The sequence below is a fragment of the Podarcis vaucheri genome (assembly GCF_965113315.1).
Source record: "Podarcis vaucheri genome assembly, chromosome: 7".
In the NCBI taxonomy this organism is placed as follows: domain Eukaryota; kingdom Metazoa; phylum Chordata; class Lepidosauria; order Squamata; family Lacertidae; genus Podarcis; species Podarcis vaucheri.
Window position 1 is genome coordinate 71,701,881 of NC_138765.1, and position 18,784 is coordinate 71,720,664.

The following is an 18,784-nucleotide window of genomic DNA, read 5'->3' on the forward strand; positions in this document are numbered from 1 at the left end:
TATAGAGAAGAAATTTAAAATTGACTTCCAATTAATCTCACTGTATTATATTAATCTTCTTATATCTTATAGTGTGGTGGTTTGTTTGAAATTTTCTGTTATTTGTTTGTTTGTTTGTTTGTTTGTTTGTTTACTTGTATGTATGCCTGTTTTTCATAAATGTGTTTATTTTAAATTAATAAAGTTATATTAAAAGCAAAGGAGGCTTGTTGTTTAGTCATTTAGTCATGTCCGACTCTTTGTAGCTTCGAGAACACTGTCTAACCATCTCGTCCTCTGTCGTCCCCTTCTCCTTGTACCCTCCATCTTTCCCAACATCAGAGTCTTTTCCAGGGAGTCTTCTCTTCTCATGAGGTGGCCAAAGTATTGGAGCCTCAGCTTCAGGATCTGTCCTTCCAGTGAGCACTCAGGGCTGATTTCCCTAAGAATGGATAAGATTGATCTTCTTGCAGTCCATGGGACTCTCAAGAGTCTACACAACACAAAACACTGTTGCTGTATGTAGGTTTTGTTTTATTTCTTTTTTTAATCTTATATTTTGGAAAAGTACCTCTAGGTTTTTTCTTCCTTTAATTTTTTTTGGGGGGCCCAAGAGAATGGGGCCCTAAGCTATAGCTTGTTTAGCTTATACGCAAATCCGGCACTGATTCTGGAGTCAACAGAATCCAAACTTTTCTTTTCTTTTCTTTTTTAGAAAAAGGGTTATGTAGGGATACAATCCAGCGATTGCCTTGGTACCCAGTTCTCAGCAAACACCTTCCGTGCTCTCCAAAGCATACCTGAAGCTGGATCCTCCCTCAGCAGAGACTTTTCCGTGTGTGCGCGCGCGCGCTCGCGCCTCCCCTCCCGTCTTTCAACCAATCCATTTCCTGCCCTCCGCCGTTGGGTACCAGTGCAGCAGGATGCTGAATCGTATCCCAGGCTCCTGCCTCTTTAAGGCACGGGGTGGACGAGGTGGAGAGAAGGCGGATGCGTTTCTGCAGGGCTGGGGGAAAGGCAGGGCTGGAGACACAGTGACATCACCCAGCCTCCTCCCCAGCCAGAAACGCAGGATCCTAGTGCAGGGGGGCGGGAGGAGAGAGAGAGAGAGAGAGAGAGAGAGAGAGAGAGAGAGAGAGAGAGAGAGGACGGAGAGCGAACCTGCCGCCGTCTGTCCAAGGATCCCGGGGAAAACTGCAGGCATTATTGTAAATATTATTTATTATTATTATTATTATTATTGGAAGGATGCTCCACCATCTATCCTAATACAGGTAAATACATTTCCTACTGAATCATTGCCAGCCTGCTTCCTAAGATCTTTGAGACCAGGCCCTCCTTGCTAAAGGAGAAGGGGTGGGCTCCGCCTTACCTGCCTGTTTTAGCTCCAAGAGGGATGGAGGGAGGGGGTGTTTGAATGATGGTGGTTAAGAGAGGGAAATGTGGTGGGATTTTTAGGTGTGCTGTGGACTTTTGCCTTCACAGAGAGAGAACGGCCGTGACTGAGGGTTTTATCCCCCAGATTAGAATAATCCACTAGACTGAGCCTTAGCCTATGAGGGTGTCTAGACTACATATTTATACTCAAGGCTCTTTTCGTGAATCTTAAGCTTTTTTTTTAAAGTTTCTACTCTTTTGGATCCAGAGATAGAAGGAAAAATGGATTTTCAGGTTTACTCCCCCCCCGTTAAGTTTCTAGTCCTTTTGGTCCCAGATATATCAGTGAAGATGAATTTTCAGTTTTATTTTTGTTAAGTTTCTAGTCCCTTTGGTTGCAGAGGTAGAAGGCAAAAAAATAAAAAAGAGAAATATATGGGCTGTATTCCAGCTGGTTGCCCAGTAAATCTGCCCCGGTTTTCCAGTCTTCTAATCAATGAGTGAAAAGGTGTTGGGATAACAAATTGATGAATGTTAAGAGTACAATTATTATTAAAAATATGTTACCGTCAAGAATGTATTCCAGGTAATGTTTTGTAAAGAGGAGAGACTGAGCATAATGTAGTGGAGTACAATGATGAGTTTATGAGACTAGGACTGGGAAGACCCAGGTTCGAATTCCCACTCAGCCACTGGGTGACTTGGGGCCAGTAACTTATCTCTCAGACTTACCTACCTCACAGGGCTGTTGTGGGCATTAAACGGAAGCTGCCTTGCGGTATTTGGGGGAAGGGCTTGATAAAATGGTGTTGTGTATTTTATCATGCTTAGCTGACGACATGCGGTTGTATCTCTGTGAATTAATTCCATTCACACTTTTTGCACACAGCCCCGGAATCATTTGATGAAGCATTGCAGAACGATGAACAAAGTTTAATGATGTGTGGGCGAACCAGTAGAAAAGTCACCACTAGTGCACGATCATAGGTCACATCTGCACCATACACTTGAGTGTATGAGCCAGTGTGGTGTAGTGGTTAAGAGCGGTAGACTCGTAATCTGGGGAATTTGCGTCTCCGCTCTTCCACATGCAGCTGCTGGGTGACCTTGGGCTAGTCACACCTCTCTGAAGTCTCTCAGCCTCACTCAGCTCACAGAGTGTTTGTTGTGGGGGAGGAAGGGAAAGGAGAATGTTAGCTGCTTTGAGACTCCTTAGGGTAGTGATAAAGCGGGATATCAAATCCAAACTCTTCTTCTTCTTCTTCTTCTTGAGTGCTTGGCTTCCCCCAAAGGATCCTGGGGGATCCAGTTTACCACTCCTGACAGTTCCCAGAATTCCTTGGCAGAAGCAATGGGCAGAATTCAACAGCACTCTGTCAGTGCAAGCATTTCCCCCTCTACTCCCCCTGAGTTCTGATTTGGGGGATTCTCCTGACCCCACAGAACTGAATTAGGGCAGGCATGTGGGGGGACATGCAGGCAATGAGAGCGGGAGAAAGCTCCATTGCAGGGTTTCCCCAACTTGTGTCTCCAGCTCTTTTTGGACTACAACTCCCAGCATCCCTGGCTAGCAGCACCTGTGGTCAGGGATATGTGGGATGTAACATCACAAAAGCAGCCAAATACAACATTTCCTGTTTTCCCAGAGTGGACACACAGGGGAATGTTGCTCCAGCCAGGAGGACTTCCTGTCACACCTGGTCTGGAACATCCTCTCCCCCTGTGTGTGTGACCAGGTAGATGAGTGTGACCCTGGCAGACCCCATAAAAGGGCTGGTCACGCAGCCATCTTCCCTTTTTCGCCCTTCTCTCTTGATATGCTCTTTTGCTGTGAGCTGGCTCTCAGTCAGCAGCACACAGGCTCATCCCTCACAAGAGGATGAACCACACATTTCTCTGTAACTGTAACTAAAAGCTAAAGCCTGCCTTCAGGATCATACTGTGAACTGAATGTAAGTAAACCTTATCATTACAGTGGTACCTCAGGTTAAGAACTTAATTTTTTCTGGAGGTCCGTTCTTAACCTGAAACTGTTCTTAACCTGAGGTGCCACTTTAGCTAATGGGGCCTCCCCCTGCCTCTGTGCCACCACTGCACGATTTCAGCTCTCATCCTGAAGCAAAGTTCTTAACCTGAGGTACTATTTCTGGGTTAGCGCAGTCTGTAACCTGAAGCGTCTGTAACCTGAAGCCTCTGTAACCCGAGGTACCACTGTACTTTAGAAAAGAGGACTGTTGTGCCATTACAGTGGTACCTCGGGTTAAGAACTTAATTCGTTCCAGAGGTCCATTCTTAACCTGAAACTGTTCTTAACCTGAAGCACCACTTTAGCTAATAGGGCCTCTCGCTGCTGCTGTGCGATTTCTGTTCTCATCCTGAAGCAAAGTTCTTAACCCGAGGTACTATTTCTGGGTTAGCGGAGTCTGTAACCTGAAGCGTCTGTAACCTGAAGCGTATGTAACCCGAGGCACAACTGTATTGTTTCTAAGAGGGAACAGAGGGAATTTACCAGGAACAATCGAATCTGGACAAGCCAGACTGGATTGTTTAACTCAAAAGGTTCTAATGGATCTATCAACTAGCTTCCTGCTATGTTCAAGGGAATGTGCCCTGCTACTATCTCACTAGTGAGAGTGAGGAAAGATAATACTAACCAATATATCCTCTCCTACTATCCGCAACATTCCCACAGGATGATGGGAACTGTAGTCCAAAACCAGCTGGAGACCCAAGTTTGGGTAACTTGGCACTAGAGGAACTCACTGTGCTGGCTCAAAGCTAGCGCAGCTGTTTTGTTGACTGTGACCCAACGTGCTTTAAAAGTATGGCTTGGATGCGACCGATGCCACGTTGCAGAATACCCCCGCCCAAAACAAAATCAAAAAACCTCAAACCCCACCTGTAGACTTGGGATGGATCCCCACTTGTCATCTAGTCCAACCCCTTGCTCTGCAGGAAGGCAGCTGAAACTACCACTCCGTATTGCAAGCCTGTCTGATTTAGGGCAGCTGAAAAATGTTGCCAATAATACGTAAAGTTAAAGCGCTGGCTTTTCTTCGCAGGCAAAATCCATGATGATTCCTCCCACCACAACGAGCCCTTCTAGCGATGCCCTCTTCCCCACGTTGTCGTCTCAGGAACTGTGGAGGTCCCAGGTGGCAGGGTATGCAGGATCCGTCACTCGCCACATCAGCCACCGGGCCAACAACTTCAAGCGGCACCCAAAGAGGAGGAAACACATCCGGCCTTCGCCTCCCCCGCCACCCAACACCCCTTGCCCCATCGACCAGGTCCACTTTGGCGAGATCCACCCACAGAGGTCCTTCTGGGAACTGTTGTTCAATGGGTGCATTCTCTTCGGGATCGAGTTCAGCTACGCCATGGAGACCGCCTATGTGACGCCTGTCTTGCTCCAGATGGGCTTGCCGGATCAGCTGTACGGAATGGTCTGGTTCATCAGCCCAATATTGGGTGAGTGCTGGGGCCCCGATCCTCAGGAAGCAAGCTTAACTGCTCTGGGAACTGGTGGGACTTGGCAAAGTGAACCGTGGCCGGGTTGTGTCCCAATGCTAGTCCTACTCAGACGACAGTCCATTGAAGTCAACGGGGGCAGCTAGCTCAGTGCCATTCATTCTGATGGGTCTGCTCTGAGCAGGGCTTGGTTGCATGGATTTGCGATGTTCCTAAGGGCAATCCCCTTCTGCTGGTTCCCAGTCACAGGCTGAACTGGTACAGCCCAACACAGATTGGCCTTTATCTGAGACCTCTGTCTTGCTCTCCCTGGTCACAAAGTGCTGAATGACACTCTTATTTCCAACTCTCTTTTTGGGGGGGGGGGATATAATTTTTTATTGAAATTTTCAAACATTTTCACAATAAACTCTATACCCAGTAATTACATTGTTTCATAAATCCCCACTTCCACAGTGTTTCCACTGAAACATTTTCCACTGTATTATATCTTTATTACTAAAAGTTTCTCCATTTACTGTTATCTTGGCGTTTTCCTTCTGCTGCTTTTATCTCGAATCCTGCTGATGATTTTATTTGACTATGGTGGTTTATTTTTTATTTTATTTTTAAAAAATTGTTCCCAAAAGGCCTCCATTCTTCTGTGAAAAGTTCGTCATTTTTATCTTTAAATTTTGCTGTCAGCTTTGCCATTTCTGCATCTGAAGGCAGCCCTGTTTAGGGAAGTTTTTAATATTTGATGAATTATTGTATTTTAATCTTTTGTTGGAAGCAGCCCGGAGTGGCTGGGGAAACCCAGCCGGATGGGCAGGGTATAAATAAATTATTATTATTATTATTATTATTATTATTATTATTATTATTATTATTATTATTATTATTATTATAGAAGCCATTCCTCCTTCGTCGGAACCTTCTCATCTTTTCATCTCTGTGCATATAATATTCTAGCTGTGGTTTTTACATACATAAATAGTTTAGTCATCTTCTTTGGAACTTCTGTCCCTATTATACCTGCTAGGAAAGCTTCTGGTCTTTTGGCAATAACCCATTTAAACATTTTCTTCATTTCATTATATATCATTTCCCAAAAGCCTTTAGCTTTTTCTTTCTTTCTTTCTTTTTACATTTCCACCACATATGGGGGAATGACCCGTCTCCCTTCTTCTCTCTTCCAGGTTTCCTGCTGCAGCCCCTGCTGGGTGCCTGGAGCGACAGGTGCACCTCACCTTTTGGAAGGAGGAGACCCTTCATCCTGGTCCTGGCAATTGGTGAATAGATGCCCTCTTCTCTTCTCATGCCTTCCAGACCTACCCTTACAGTGCATCCGTGTTGTCCTTTTCTTTGCCTCCTTGCCCCCCTGTCCCCCTCATTCTGGCACCATGTAATTCCCAGTCACTGCATATCAGAATTTACTTACACATAGTTGTAGATACGATTCTGTTCTAGGTCAAAACAAGTGGGAACTGCAGCAGAATGTTGCAGTGCGTGAAGTGCTTTGTGACTATTCCCCCACTACCCCGGCTGGTATGTCTCCTTGAACTCTGCTGACTCTTGCTTGCCTGCATGGAAGACAGAGGGGTGTATGAGCATGAGCAGAAACTAATCTGTTGTACAAAGGTAGAATCACAGATTTATACCTTTGGAAGGGACCCCCAAGGGTAAACTAGTCCAAGTTATTGCAATGCAGGAATCACAGCTAAAGAACCCCGACAGCAGATGGCCAGCCAACCTCTGATTAAAAACCTCCAATGATGGAGAGACCAGCTCCTTCCAAGGGAGTCCATTCCACGGTCGAACATCTCTTAATGTCAGAAAGTTCTTCCTAATGTTTAATCAGAATCTCATTTGAATCCATTGGTTCAAGTCCTACCCTCCATAGCAGCAGAAAACAAGCTTAATAATAATAATAATTAATTTTATTTATATCCCGCCCTCCCCAGCCGAAGCCGGGCTCAGGGCGGCTAACAACACTAAAATAGTGCAACATTATAAAAACATCATAAGAATTAATTAAAATCAAAATTGATGGCAACCATAAACTAAAGTATTGTAAAGATTGCCAAAGGAGGGAGTCAGGCTGTGCCCTAACCAAAGGCCTGGTGGAACAGCTCTGTCTTGCAGGCCCTGCGGAAAGATGTCAAGTCCTGCAGGGCCCTTGTCTCTTGTGACAGAGCGTTCCACCAGGTTGGAGCCGCAGCCGAAAAAGCCCTGGCTCTAGTTGAGGCCAGCCTAACCTCTCTGTGGCCTGGGACCTTCAAGATGTTTTTATTTGAGGACCGTAAGTTCCTCTGTGGGGCATACCAGGAGAGGCGGTCCCGTAGATACGAGGGTCCTAGGCCGTGTAGTGCTTTGAAGGTTAAAACCAGCACCTTAAACCTGATCCTGTACTCCACCGGGAGCCAGTGCAGCTGGTATAGCACCGGATGAATGTGATCCCGCAGCGAAGACCCCGGAAGGAGTCTCGCTGCGGCATTCTGCACCCGCTGGAGTTTCTGGGTCAGTCTCAAGGGCAGCCCCACGTAGAGCGAGTTACAATAATCCAGTCTGGAGGTGACCGTCGCGTGGATCACAGTGGCTAGGTCAGGGCGAGAGAGGTAAGGAGCCAACTGCTTAGCTTGGCGGAGATGAAAAAATGCCGCCTTTGTTATAGCTGCAATCTGCGCCTCCATGGAGAGGGAGGTATCGAAGATTACACCCAAACTCTTAACGGACGGTGCTGGCACTAATTGCACCCCCGCAAGAGATGGGAGTTGCCCCCTCAATCCCATATCATCCCGTCCCAGCCAGAGGACCTCTGTCTTCGAAGGATTTAACTTCAACCAGCTCCCACGTAACCATCCAGCCACAGCTTCCAAGCATCTGATCAGTGTGTCTGGGGCCGAGTCAGGATGGCCATCCATCAACAGATAGAGTTGGGTGTCATCAGCATACTGATGGCAGCCCAGCCCAAAACTCCAGACAAGCTGGGCGAGGGGGCGCATAAAGATGTTAAAAAGCATCGGGGAGAGAATCGCACCCTGAGGCACTCCACACACCAAGGAGTGGCGGGATGACAGTTCCCCCCCAAGCGCCACCCTCTGTCCCCGACCAGAGAGAAACGAGCGCAGCCATTGAAGGACTGTGCCCTGGATCCCCACGTCGGCGAGGCAGTGGTCCAGAAGTTTGTGATCAACCATGTCGAAGGCTGCTGACAGATCTGGAAGAATCAGCAGCCCCGACCCGCCTCGATCCAGCTGTCTACGAAGATCATCTGTTAGGGTGACCAGAGCCGTCTCGGTCCCATGACCAGCGCGGAAGCCGGACTGGAATGGATCCAGAGCCGATGTTTCATCCAGAAACCTACCAAGCTGTTCAGCAACTGCTCTCTCAATCACCTTACCCAGGAATGGAAGATTCGAAACTGGGCGGTAATTGGATAGATCTAAGGGATCTAATGATGTTTTCTTTAAGAGCGAACGCACCACTGCCTCCTTCAGTTCCCCTGGGAATGTCCCGGTGCCAAGGGACAAATTGATGATATCCCCCAGGGGGGCCAGCACCTCGTCTGGACACGCTCTAATCAGCCAAGACGGGTCGAGAGGACAAGTGGTGGGTTTTCCAGCTCGGAGGAGTCTGTCCACATCGGCTGGGGATATCCGGTCAAAGTGGTCCAATACTGGACCCGAGGACAGTCGAGGGGCCTCCAGTTCCTTTATTGTATCCAAGTTGGCAGGGAGGTCATGGCGGAGCGACAGGACCTTCTCCGCAAAAAAGCTCGCAAATGCCTCACAGCTGTGTGTCGAATTGTTATTTAAATTTGGCTGTCCTTCAAGGGACGTTAAAGACCGAATTATACTAAATAATTGTGCCGGGCGAGAGCTAGCGGATGCAATGGAGGCCGAGAAGTAGGACTTCTTAGCGGACTTCACTGCCATCTCGTAGGTTTTCATAAAAACCCTATAAGATGTTCTTGAGGCTCCGTCACGGGCACCCCGCCATACTCGCTCTAGCCGTCTGAGGTCCCGCTTCATTTTCCGGAGCTCCTCAGTAAACCAGGGAGCCCGGTTTCTGCGGGGTCGCAGAGGGCGCTTAGGTGCGATCTCATTGATGGCTGCCAGGAGCTGGGTATTCCAGCCCTCAACAAGCTCAGTCAATGAGTCGCCAGGGGGAGAAAGGTCCCGCAAGGCTTGACGGAATCTATCAGGGTCCATCAGCCTCCGCGGGCGAGCCCAAATCGGCTCACCACCTAAGCAGGGTGGGGGTGGAACATCAATCCTGGCTTTCAGAGCGTAGTGATCAGACCATGGCACCTTCATCGAAGGAAACATGATCACATCTATACCGACGCCAAAGATCAGATCCAGCGTGTGGCCTGCTTGATGTGTGGGGCCCGAAACAAACTGGGAGAGCCCTAGTGTCGCCATGGAAGACACCAGGTCCAGAGCCTGTGAGGAGGGAGTGGCATCGGCATGGATGTTGAAGTCCCCCAATACCAATAGGTTAGGGAACTCCAAGGCCCAGTCGGCCGCCGCCTCCAGCAGGCCTGACAGGGTGGCTGCTGGTGCGCTAGGTGCGCTAGCTTGCTCCATCTTCCACGTGACAGCCCTTTTCAGATAACTGAAGACGGCTGTCACAGGTAATCATGCAGTTTAAAGTTGGACTTCACTATTTCTTAGCAAAAACACTATCTGCACAGACTTGAGTCTTAGGCCTAATGAATACAGCAGCTCATGCCAAGTGTTCTTCCTCCATGAAAATCAGTTGCCGAGACTGAAATTCCCCGCCTTCTCGGGGTTTTCCCCAAGCAATCGGAGACTGCGCTGGCATGCAGCCAACCTCTTCTCCTCCCTTTTCATGCCTCTTCTGGTTCTTAGGAGACCAGCAGAGAGGGGAGCTTGTCACAGCAGGAGGGAGAGACACCTGTGCTTCTTCACCAACCTGATTCCTCTCTGTCTCTTGGCCTCTCTCCTCTCACTCACCTGCTTCAGCTTCCAATTCTGGCCTTCTCTCTGCCACAGACTCTCCCCGCTCACAAAGCCCTGTTACCTCTTCGACTTCCAACGCCTCCTTCTCCCAGACTTCTCCCTTGTCTCCCTCTGACCACCTTCCCTTGTCCTCCCACCAATCCCTGGGCTCTGAGCCTTCTTCCCTTGGCGGTTCCACAGCTGGTTCCTCCCATCCTTCCTCTGCTACCAACTAGTCCATGGCAAAGGCTCTTGTGTCACCTCTCAGTCTCTTCTCCAGGCTAAACACACCCAACTCCCTCAACTGCTCTTCATAAGGCTTGGTTTCCAGACCCAAGGCAACATTTACAACCGTTGTTCTGTCTGCCACTGACATGTGACCCTTGGAAAGTTGCCTAGAAGGGAACACAACCAATCTGTGGCTCATGAAAAAGTACCAACTTGAATCCGAGCCTTCTTTGCTGTTTTCTGACTGCCTTGATTTGGTTCCCCTTCCTCCTCAGGGGCATTGCTGGGCCTTTCGCTGATGCTGAACGGCAGGGATATGGGCACGGCCTTGACCGACACTGTGAGTGACCACAAGTGGGGAATTGCATTCACCATCTGCGGAGTCATTCTGATGGACTTCTGTGCCGACTCTGCGGACAACCCCAGCCATGCCTACATGATGGACGTGTGCAGCCCGTCGGATCAGGACCGAGGACTCAACATGCATGCACTGCTAGCTGGTGAGGTTTTCGGCATATCGGCAATGGCAGTGCTGGGCATTTGCTTATTTTCAGCATTTAGACCTGGCCCTCTAGCTGAAAAGACACCCAGAGCGGCTGCTGAGACAGTTCTGCCCCTCGGGTTCACAAACTGATATATCAGAGCAAGCAAGGAAAAAGGGAATGGGAGGGAGGAGGAAAAAGCAAACTGGAGGACAAGCTCTTAAACGTAGTTGGTGATTTTAGACATAACACATATTATTCTGCTGTAAAGTGTGAGCCAGTATAGTGTATGGGAGATCTGGGTTCAAATCCACACTTAACCATGAAATTCACTTGGTACCCTTGGGTCTGCTGGTATCTCTGAGCTGAGCCTACCTCACAGATGGTTGCGTGTGTGTAGAATCATGTATGCTGCCTTGAGCATTTAAATAATCCTTATAGCCAGTGCTTTTTTCCTAAACAAATGTTTAGGGGTACTCTCATTTTCCTACTCATATTGAAATACTGCCCCACAATGAGGCCAGATTTAGATTCTCAAAATGTTTAGGGGTATGCGTACCCCCAGAAAAGAAAAAAAGCACTGCTTACAGCAACACTGAAAGATAGGTCTGCATTATTATGCATTATCAGATGGGCAGATAAAGCTAAGAGGGAGAAAATGTGGGTCTAAGGACATCTAGGCATATTCATGTCAGAGGTAATACCTGAGCTGGGCAATTTTATGATTCATCGTAGCTCAGCCTCTTAAGTCTCTGGGCATTTATGTGTTACATTTATACCCCACCTCTCCTCCAAGGATTTAAAGGTGGTATCTATAGTTCTCCCCCATCCATATTATCCTGACAGCAACCCTGTGAAGGAGACTGCATGACCCAGTCTCCAGGTCCTAGTCCGACACACTAACCACTAAACCACGCTGCCTCTCCGCATGCATCTCCAGATAGGGCTGTGAGAGAACTCTAGAATCATGGAATCATAGCACTGGAAGTGATCTAACAGGTCATCCAGTCCACCCCCTCTTTGAAAGCCTGGAGAGCTGCTGCCTGACAGTGTAGGCAATACTGAGCTAAATGGACCAATGATCTGAACTGTCATAAGGCAGCTTCGTAAGTGCCTGTGAGAGGCGATTTCAACTTTGTTCCTCTCCCCTCTTGGCAGGTCTCGGAGGTGGCTTTGGCTACGTTGTGGGAGGAATCAACTGGGACCATACTGGCTTCGGCAGGGCGATAGGGGGCCAGCTCCGGGTCATTTACATTTTTACCTCAATCACGCTGACGCTAGCGACTGCCTTGACTTTGGTCAGTATTCCCGAAAGGCCCTTGCAGTCTTTCAGCAAGCTGAAGAAGGTGATGAAGAGCCCTAACTTCCCTCTTCCTCCTTCGCCGCCCCTTCTCTTCGAGGACTGCGGGAGCGAAAACCTCGCGGCCCAGAACCCCGTCCGTTTGTACGCCAGTTTCACGAGCCCCATTTCCCCACTCAGCCCGCTCACGCCCAAGTACGGCAGCCTCATCAGCCGGGACAACTCCTTGACGGGGCTGAGTGAGTTCGCCTCATCTTTCGGGACCTCGAATATCGACAGCGTGCTCATTGACTGCTTCACGGCAGGGCACGATGGCTACTTGAGCATCCCGGCTAGCTTGCCCCGGCAGGGCATAAGCGTCAGCCTCCCTAGGGCCCCCGAAGGATTCCACTGCCACGAAAGTGCCGCCTTGGAAGCAGGAGAGAACGTCGGGGTGCTTGGGCCAGAGGGAGACTGCCTGAGGGTGGGTTCTCTGGACGCAATAAAACCACGGTCGTCGGGAATCCTGAAAAGACCGCAGACTTTAGCCATCCCGGATATTATCACAGGGAATCTCCCCGAGAGCAGTAGGAGAAGGAATGTAACCTTCAGCCAACAGGTGAGTGGTGAAAATGGTTATTTAGTAGTCAAGTTCAGCAAAAGGCCCCTGCAACTTGTTAGAAGCTTCCTTCTTCTGATTCTGTCTATAATGGTTTCCCGATTGGTTCAGCTGTTTAATCAACCTCCTCTCTTATCCTTAATAGGTTAAATCCTGCTCCATAGGGTGGAGCTTTGGCCTCTGATTCCCTCCCATTATTCCTGTTCTCCTGCAATGAAATGTTTTGTCCTTGTGGGGAACAGGGACTTACTTAATTATGGGGTAATAAAGGGGCAATTCATCAGTTTACGCTGGGCTGAACTGCACAGAAAGCCATTGAAAGCCAAAGGCGGGTGGAGGAAGTTTCTAATTAAGGGTACAGTATCCCTGAAAAGCTCAACAGCACTTTCCACACAGACATGCTGGGGGAGCACAAGTGCATTTTACTGGGGAAACATCACTGTAAATCAAGTCGGGGGGAAAAGATGAGCAGAGGAGGAGGAATATCTTACTCCGGAGCTATGCCAGAGACGTTTTGCTCTTCCTGCTCAGCTCCTGTTCCATGTTGCTTGTACGTTTTTGTATGCCGACCAGGGCATCCTCTTTGCGGTGCAGGTAGCAAACATTTTGCTGAACGGGGTCAAGTACGAGAGCGAATTGAACGGATCGAGCGAACTGTCTGAGCAGCCACTTTCAATGAAGCTACTTTGCTCGACCATCTGCCGGATGCCCAAACCCTTGAGGAACCTCTGCATCAATCACTTCCTAGGTAAACCTGTGAGTTGCTCCTGCTTTTTGCTATATTTGCACATTTGTGGTCCCAAGACTTCACAATGCCTCCAAAGCAGTGGTTTTGCAGGACCACTTGCTGGTCTTCAACGTTTGCCCAAGATGAGGCCCTGATTATGGCTGACTGCTGCCAAACAGAGCTACTGGATAAAATGTGTCTGTCTGTATGTGTTTTTAAACCTATTACCCGTAGTGGACAAAATACATTTTCTGGGCACCTGAAACTGTCAGCACAGGGATGGGAGGCTCTGTCCATTTTGATTCTCTCAGTTCCTTATTTTTTTCCAATCTTAAATTCAGTTCTCCAATTTTTGCAGCTATTTGCATTCAAATAATGATTTTTTAAAATGGACACATCTTTAAATGCACACTTTATGTGCATGTCTGTATATATTGTTGTGAGAACTGCAGTGCGGAATGTGGATAAGTATGAATTGTGAAGGATAGTTGTGTTTTGGCTCGCATATTATTTAAGAAAGTGAAAATTTGGCAGATTCCTCTTCAAATGTGTACTGAGCTGAGTTTCTCCTTTATCCTTTTGTTGGTTTTTATTTGCATCCCATTCAAATTATTATTTGCCACTTTCACGGTTATTTGTTGGATGTGTGACACTGGCTGATTTAGTTTAAGCATGCTGCCTTGATTGTTCTGGAAAAGCCACTTCCCGGATAGCATGGAAGAGAGAGGAACACACGAAAGAGCTGAGGGTTAAAAGAAGCTACAGCCTTTTTGGCCTTACAATTTCAAACTAGTGGGGAGAACCTTAGGGATGCAACCTGGTACCTAATTCATAGTAGAGGCTATATTATCAATTAGCAAATGTTAACAACAGTGCCAGCATTGTGGAATGGGTGAGACTGCAAGTTAAACGGTAGTGGTGCCATCAGAAAAACTTCAGGGCAGATGTCAAAGAGCCCCATGCAAGTAGGGACTGGCTTTCTGCAAGGGTTAATCAATTTCCATTTTTTTTTTTTAATACAAATCACTGCTTCTCTATATAGCCCCGGGGTTGCCAAGTCCTTGGAAGCAGGCTGCCTTGCATAACCGCTGCTTGATTTTCTCGCCTTCCAAACTGTGCCGCCTCCTTCACTGTCTTCCAATTCCTCCCCCAGGCTGGCTCTCCTTCGAAGGGATGCTCTTGTTCTATACTGACTTCATGGGGGAGGTGGTCTTCCAAGGGGACCCCAAAGCCCCTCACGATTCTGCAGAGTATCAGAAGTACAACGCCGGAGTCACCATGGGCTGCTGGGGCATGTGTATCTATGCGTTCAGCGCCGCCTTCTATTCAGGTACAAAACCTCTCCGGCCTTCGCCATAGAGACCCTTTTTTGTAGGGCACATGCTGTCTGGTTTTGGACATCGCTGTGGCTTTGTGTAACATCTGCGCGCATTCATGTATGTGAATGCATAAACACACGGGGCTGATGCTCCTACTCAGTTTGCCCTTCCCACCCACCCCTGAACCTACAGCCCACCTCCCCTTAAGGTAAAGGTAAAGGGACCCCTGACCATTAGGTCCAGTCATGACCGACTCTGGGGTTGCGCCGCTCATTTCGCTTTACTGGCCGAGGGAGCTGGTGTACAGCTTCCGGGTCATGTGGCCAGCATGACTAAGCCACTTCTGGATAACCAGAGCAGCACACGAAACACTGGAGCGGTACCTATTTATCTACTTGCACTTTGACATGCTTTCGAACTGCTAGGTTGGCAGGAGCAGGGACTGAGCAACAGGAGCTCACCCCGTTGTGGGGATTCGAACTGCTGACCTTCTGATTGGCAAGTCCTAGGCTCAGTTGTTTAACCCACAGTGCCACCCGCGTCCCTCCCCCTCCCCTTACTCCTCGCCAAAGATACTCTGCTGAGCCTAGAATGAAAGATGGCCCCAGGCGTGCCTTCCTGGGGAGAATATTCTGCAAGCATCCCCCTTTCTTCTTGACAAACCTTTGCAGCTTGCCCATGCCACCCTGACACCCTCTCTCTCTCTCTCTCTGCCCTGCTGCTGCAAGCCCAGCTTCACTGCTCTCCACTTCTGTCAATAGGAAGGGAGTTCCAAAGGGTGGGTGCTGCCACACCAAAACAACAATTTCTTACACACGATGGCAGGGCTGGGGCAGCTGTGGCCCCCCAGACGTTGCTGGGCTCCAGCTCCCATCACCCCATGTTTGAAAGCAACATCTGGATTCCCCACTCACTGTTATGGCAGGCTGCAGTCCAACACTCATGTAAATAGCAGTAGTTTTGAATCATAGGGTTGTAGAGTTGGAAGGGACCCAGAGGGTCACGTAGGCCAACCCCCTGCAATGGAGGAATCTCAATCATATACGAGATGGCCATCCAATCTCTGTCTTAAGAGCACTGTAGAGAAAGTGCCAAAACAGATGATGATGATGATGATGAAGAAGAAGAAGAAGAAGAGTTTGGATTTGATATCCCGCCTTTCACTCCCTTTAAGGAGTCTCAAAGCGGCTAACATTCTCCTTTCCCTTCCTCCCCCACAACAAACACTCTGTGAGGTGAGTGGGGCTGAGAGACTTCAGAGAAGTGTAACTAGCCCAAGGTCACCCAGCAGCTGCATGTGGAGGAGAGGAGACGCGAACCCGGTTCCCCAGATTATGAGTCTATCGCTCTTAACCACTACACTACACTGGCTCTCATGAAAGTTTAAAGGAGAGGTGACGCCCATCATTACTGAACGTTAGTATTACTGGCTGAGGGTGAAGGAAGTTGGAGCCTCACAACTTCTAGAGGGTCTCCCATCTCCCCCCGCCCCCCGGATTGAAGTTATATAATAATATTATTATTAATAATAATAACAATAATAATAATAATAATTTATTTATACCCCACCCATCTGCCTGGGTTTCCCCAGCCACTCTGGGCAGCTTCCAACAGAACACTAAAATACAATCACCTGAGTTTCCCCTCAGGCACAGCAAAACACACCGGATCTGCCCGAGAGAATAGTCAACGTCCTTCCTTTTCATTCCACAGCCTCACTGGAAAAACTGGAGGAATATTTCAGCATCCGCACGCTCTATTTTATAGCCTACCTCGCCTTTGGGCTTGGCACAGGACTGGCGACACTGTCGCGGAACGTCTACGTCATTTTATCACTGTGCGTAACTTACGGCATTTTGTTTTCGACACTCTGCACGCTTCCGTACTCGCTGCTGTGCGACTACTACCAGAGTAAAAAGGTGAGCCTCAGGTTTGGCGGCCCCCAACATATCACTTGGGGGTGGTTTCCACCTCACGGGTATCAAAAATATACTTGGCACCATGGGTCGAGGGATGTAGAGGAAGGAAGGGGAACCTGCGGCCCTCCAAAATGGCTGGCCTCCCTGCCTTCCATCCCACCACTCCCAAGGGGTGCCAGAAACTGTTTTCCAACCAGAGGCTTTTTCCCCCTGTCCCCTGAACAGTTCGCGGGATCGAATGAAGACGGCACCAAAAGAGGCATGGGGGTGGACATTTCCCTCCTGAGCTGCCAGTATTTCCTGGCGCAGATCCTCGTCTCCATAGTGATGGGGCCTTTGACAGCTGCCGTGGGCAGCGCCAACGGGGTGATGTACTTTTCCAGCGTGGTCTCCTTTGTCGGCTGCCTGTATTCATCCCTCTGCGTCGTTTACGAGATCTCACCAGGTGAGGAAATGGCCGAGGAGCAACAGCCGCTGATTCTGAGCGTGTGAAACTGGCGCGGGGAGGGGGATCCCGCGCCGCAGTGCAAGAGACAGTGGAAGGGGGGGGGGAACCACGGAGCTGTGCCCTTAATAAACAAAAACCACACACAAACTACACATGACTCCTTTTTGATGTCTTTAAGTGAAGGAGAAGAGTGGCAACCTCAGAAATGCAATCCTGCTCATGTCTATTTAGAAGCATGTGGGGCTCATTCCCAAGTAAATAGGTCTAGGGTTGAAACCCAAGGATGCTCCCAGGTTGCCAATGCTCTGTGAGAGGGAATCAAGCATGGACCAGAACTTTAGGTTTGGGCTATTAGAGAGGGTTCAAGTACTTGACAAATCCACTGAAGTAAAGGGAGCTTTTTTGTAGGTTGGAAAGTGCGGCAGGATAATCCATTGGAAAGTGTGGGGTGAAGAAATTATTAACGAAAAGGGAGCAGCTCCCTCCAGACATCTTTCTTATTCTGTATTCAATTGTAGAATCAGAAGGGACACAGAGGGTCATCCAGTCCAACCCCCAGCAATGCACGAATCCTGCCCACAGCCATCCCTGAGTGGGCTTGAACCACCAAACTTCTGCTTAACAGCCAGGCACACTGACCCATTGTACTACCTGAGATTTGTGCTCATGATTATACCTGAGCAAACCTGCTTTCAATACCATTTGCAAGTGCAAATATTTTAGGACGGGCATATTGCTTCATTTCCAATCTGGGCATTTCCTTTCGCTTCCTGCTGAAATCCTGGGACTCTTCATATCACAAATATCCCAGGCTGTCCTGATTTTGTTGCACTATGGCTCCAGGCAGCAATAATGTGGCAACACCAGGCACATTCAGACACATTCAGACATGGGCTGTGTTGTCTTGGTTTTCACAGTTGTAATGCTAGCGCCTCTGTCCTGTGTTCTGATGTTCCTTTCCCACTGCAAGGAAGGACCGGTTGTGTTATGGAAATGTGGCTTTTTGATCAACATACCAGCTTGTCACCAGCTAAATTTCATTCACAACAGTGGGTGCGGTCAGACACAATGACGAATGTCGTTGGACAAAGTTGCCCCTACTCCACCTTTTCTGTACATGCATGGTTCTGTTCTCACATGTAAACAGGGATAACTGAATGCAGGCAGGGCCGGATTTAGGTTTGATGAGGCCCTAAGCTACTGACGGTAATGGGGCCCTTTATATGTCCAGCTGTCCTTTGTCAACAACAAATTGTCACTGTTTTTTGTGCTGAATATATGCTATATGGTAATTTATGGACCTAATAGGTGTCTAAAGCCATTTGCACATGTTGCCATGCAAAGAGTCCATGCAGAATGTAAGCACCCTATATATAGAAATGAGCAAACCAATGATATTTTAGGGAACAGGCTAGCAGACGGGGTCCATTACTTACATCATAGAAGCCTATACAACACAAAACACTGTTGCTGTATATAGGTTTTATTTTATTTGTTTTTTATCTTATACAGTGGTACCTTGGGTTAAGAACTTAATTCGTTCCGGAGGTCCATTCTTAACCTGAAACTGTTCTTAACCTGAAGCACCACTTTAGCTAATGGGGCCTCCCGCTGCTGCCACGCCACTGCTGCGTAATTCCTGTTCTCATCCTGAAGCAAAGTTCTTAACCCGAGGTACTATTTCTGGGTTAGTGGAGTCTGTAACCTGAAGCGTCTGTAATCCGAGGTACCACTGTATTTTGGAAATGAACATCCAGGGTTTGTTTTCTTTACATTTTGGGGGGGGGGGCCAACGAGTGGGGCCCTAAGCTATAGCTTGTTTAGCTTATACATAAATCAGACACTGAATGCAAGTATACTGTATACCGCTTCAGATTTTGCCACTTTACTCCTGCAGTTTTCTCAGTTAGTAGGCTGGTTTGTTTGTTTGAAAAATGTAACCCGTCATTTCAAACAAGCAGCCCAGGGGTAAGGAACCTTCCTTCCCAAG

General features: G+C 48.3%; 1 protein-coding gene across 2 annotated transcripts; it reads left to right on the forward strand.

The window, feature by feature from the left end:
• The first annotated feature begins 823 nt into the window (after positions 1-823).
• Positions 824-16,972, forward strand: SLC45A1 (solute carrier family 45 member 1). Of its 2 annotated transcripts, none has more exons than XM_082229963.1 (9): positions 824-1,253; positions 4,419-4,827; positions 6,006-6,098; positions 10,277-10,501; positions 11,642-12,381; positions 12,976-13,129; positions 14,262-14,438; positions 16,141-16,346; positions 16,572-16,972. In XM_082229963.1, exons 1-9 carry the CDS (start codon positions 903-905, stop codon positions 16,836-16,838), a joined length of 2,622 nt encoding a protein of 873 aa, XP_082086089.1. In that variant the 5' UTR covers positions 824-902; the 3' UTR covers positions 16,839-16,972. The 2 variants fall into 2 exon arrangements, with proteins under 2 accessions (XP_082086089.1, XP_082086090.1); XM_082229964.1 differs by having other exon boundaries at positions 824-1,187.
• Positions 16,973-18,784: the final 1,812 nt, after the last annotated feature.

Coding starts and splice junctions, on each gene's coding strand:
- SLC45A1 (XM_082229963.1), top strand. CDS start 903: ATGCTGAATCGTATCCCAGGCTCCTGCCTCTTTAAGGCACGGGGTGGA. Junction 1,254..4,418: donor CACCATCTATCCTAATACAG/GTAAATACATTT, acceptor TTTTCTTCGCAG/GCAAAATCCATGATGATTCC. Junction 13,130..14,261: donor CTGCATCAATCACTTCCTAG/GTAAACCTGTGA, acceptor TTCCTCCCCCAG/GCTGGCTCTCCTTCGAAGGG.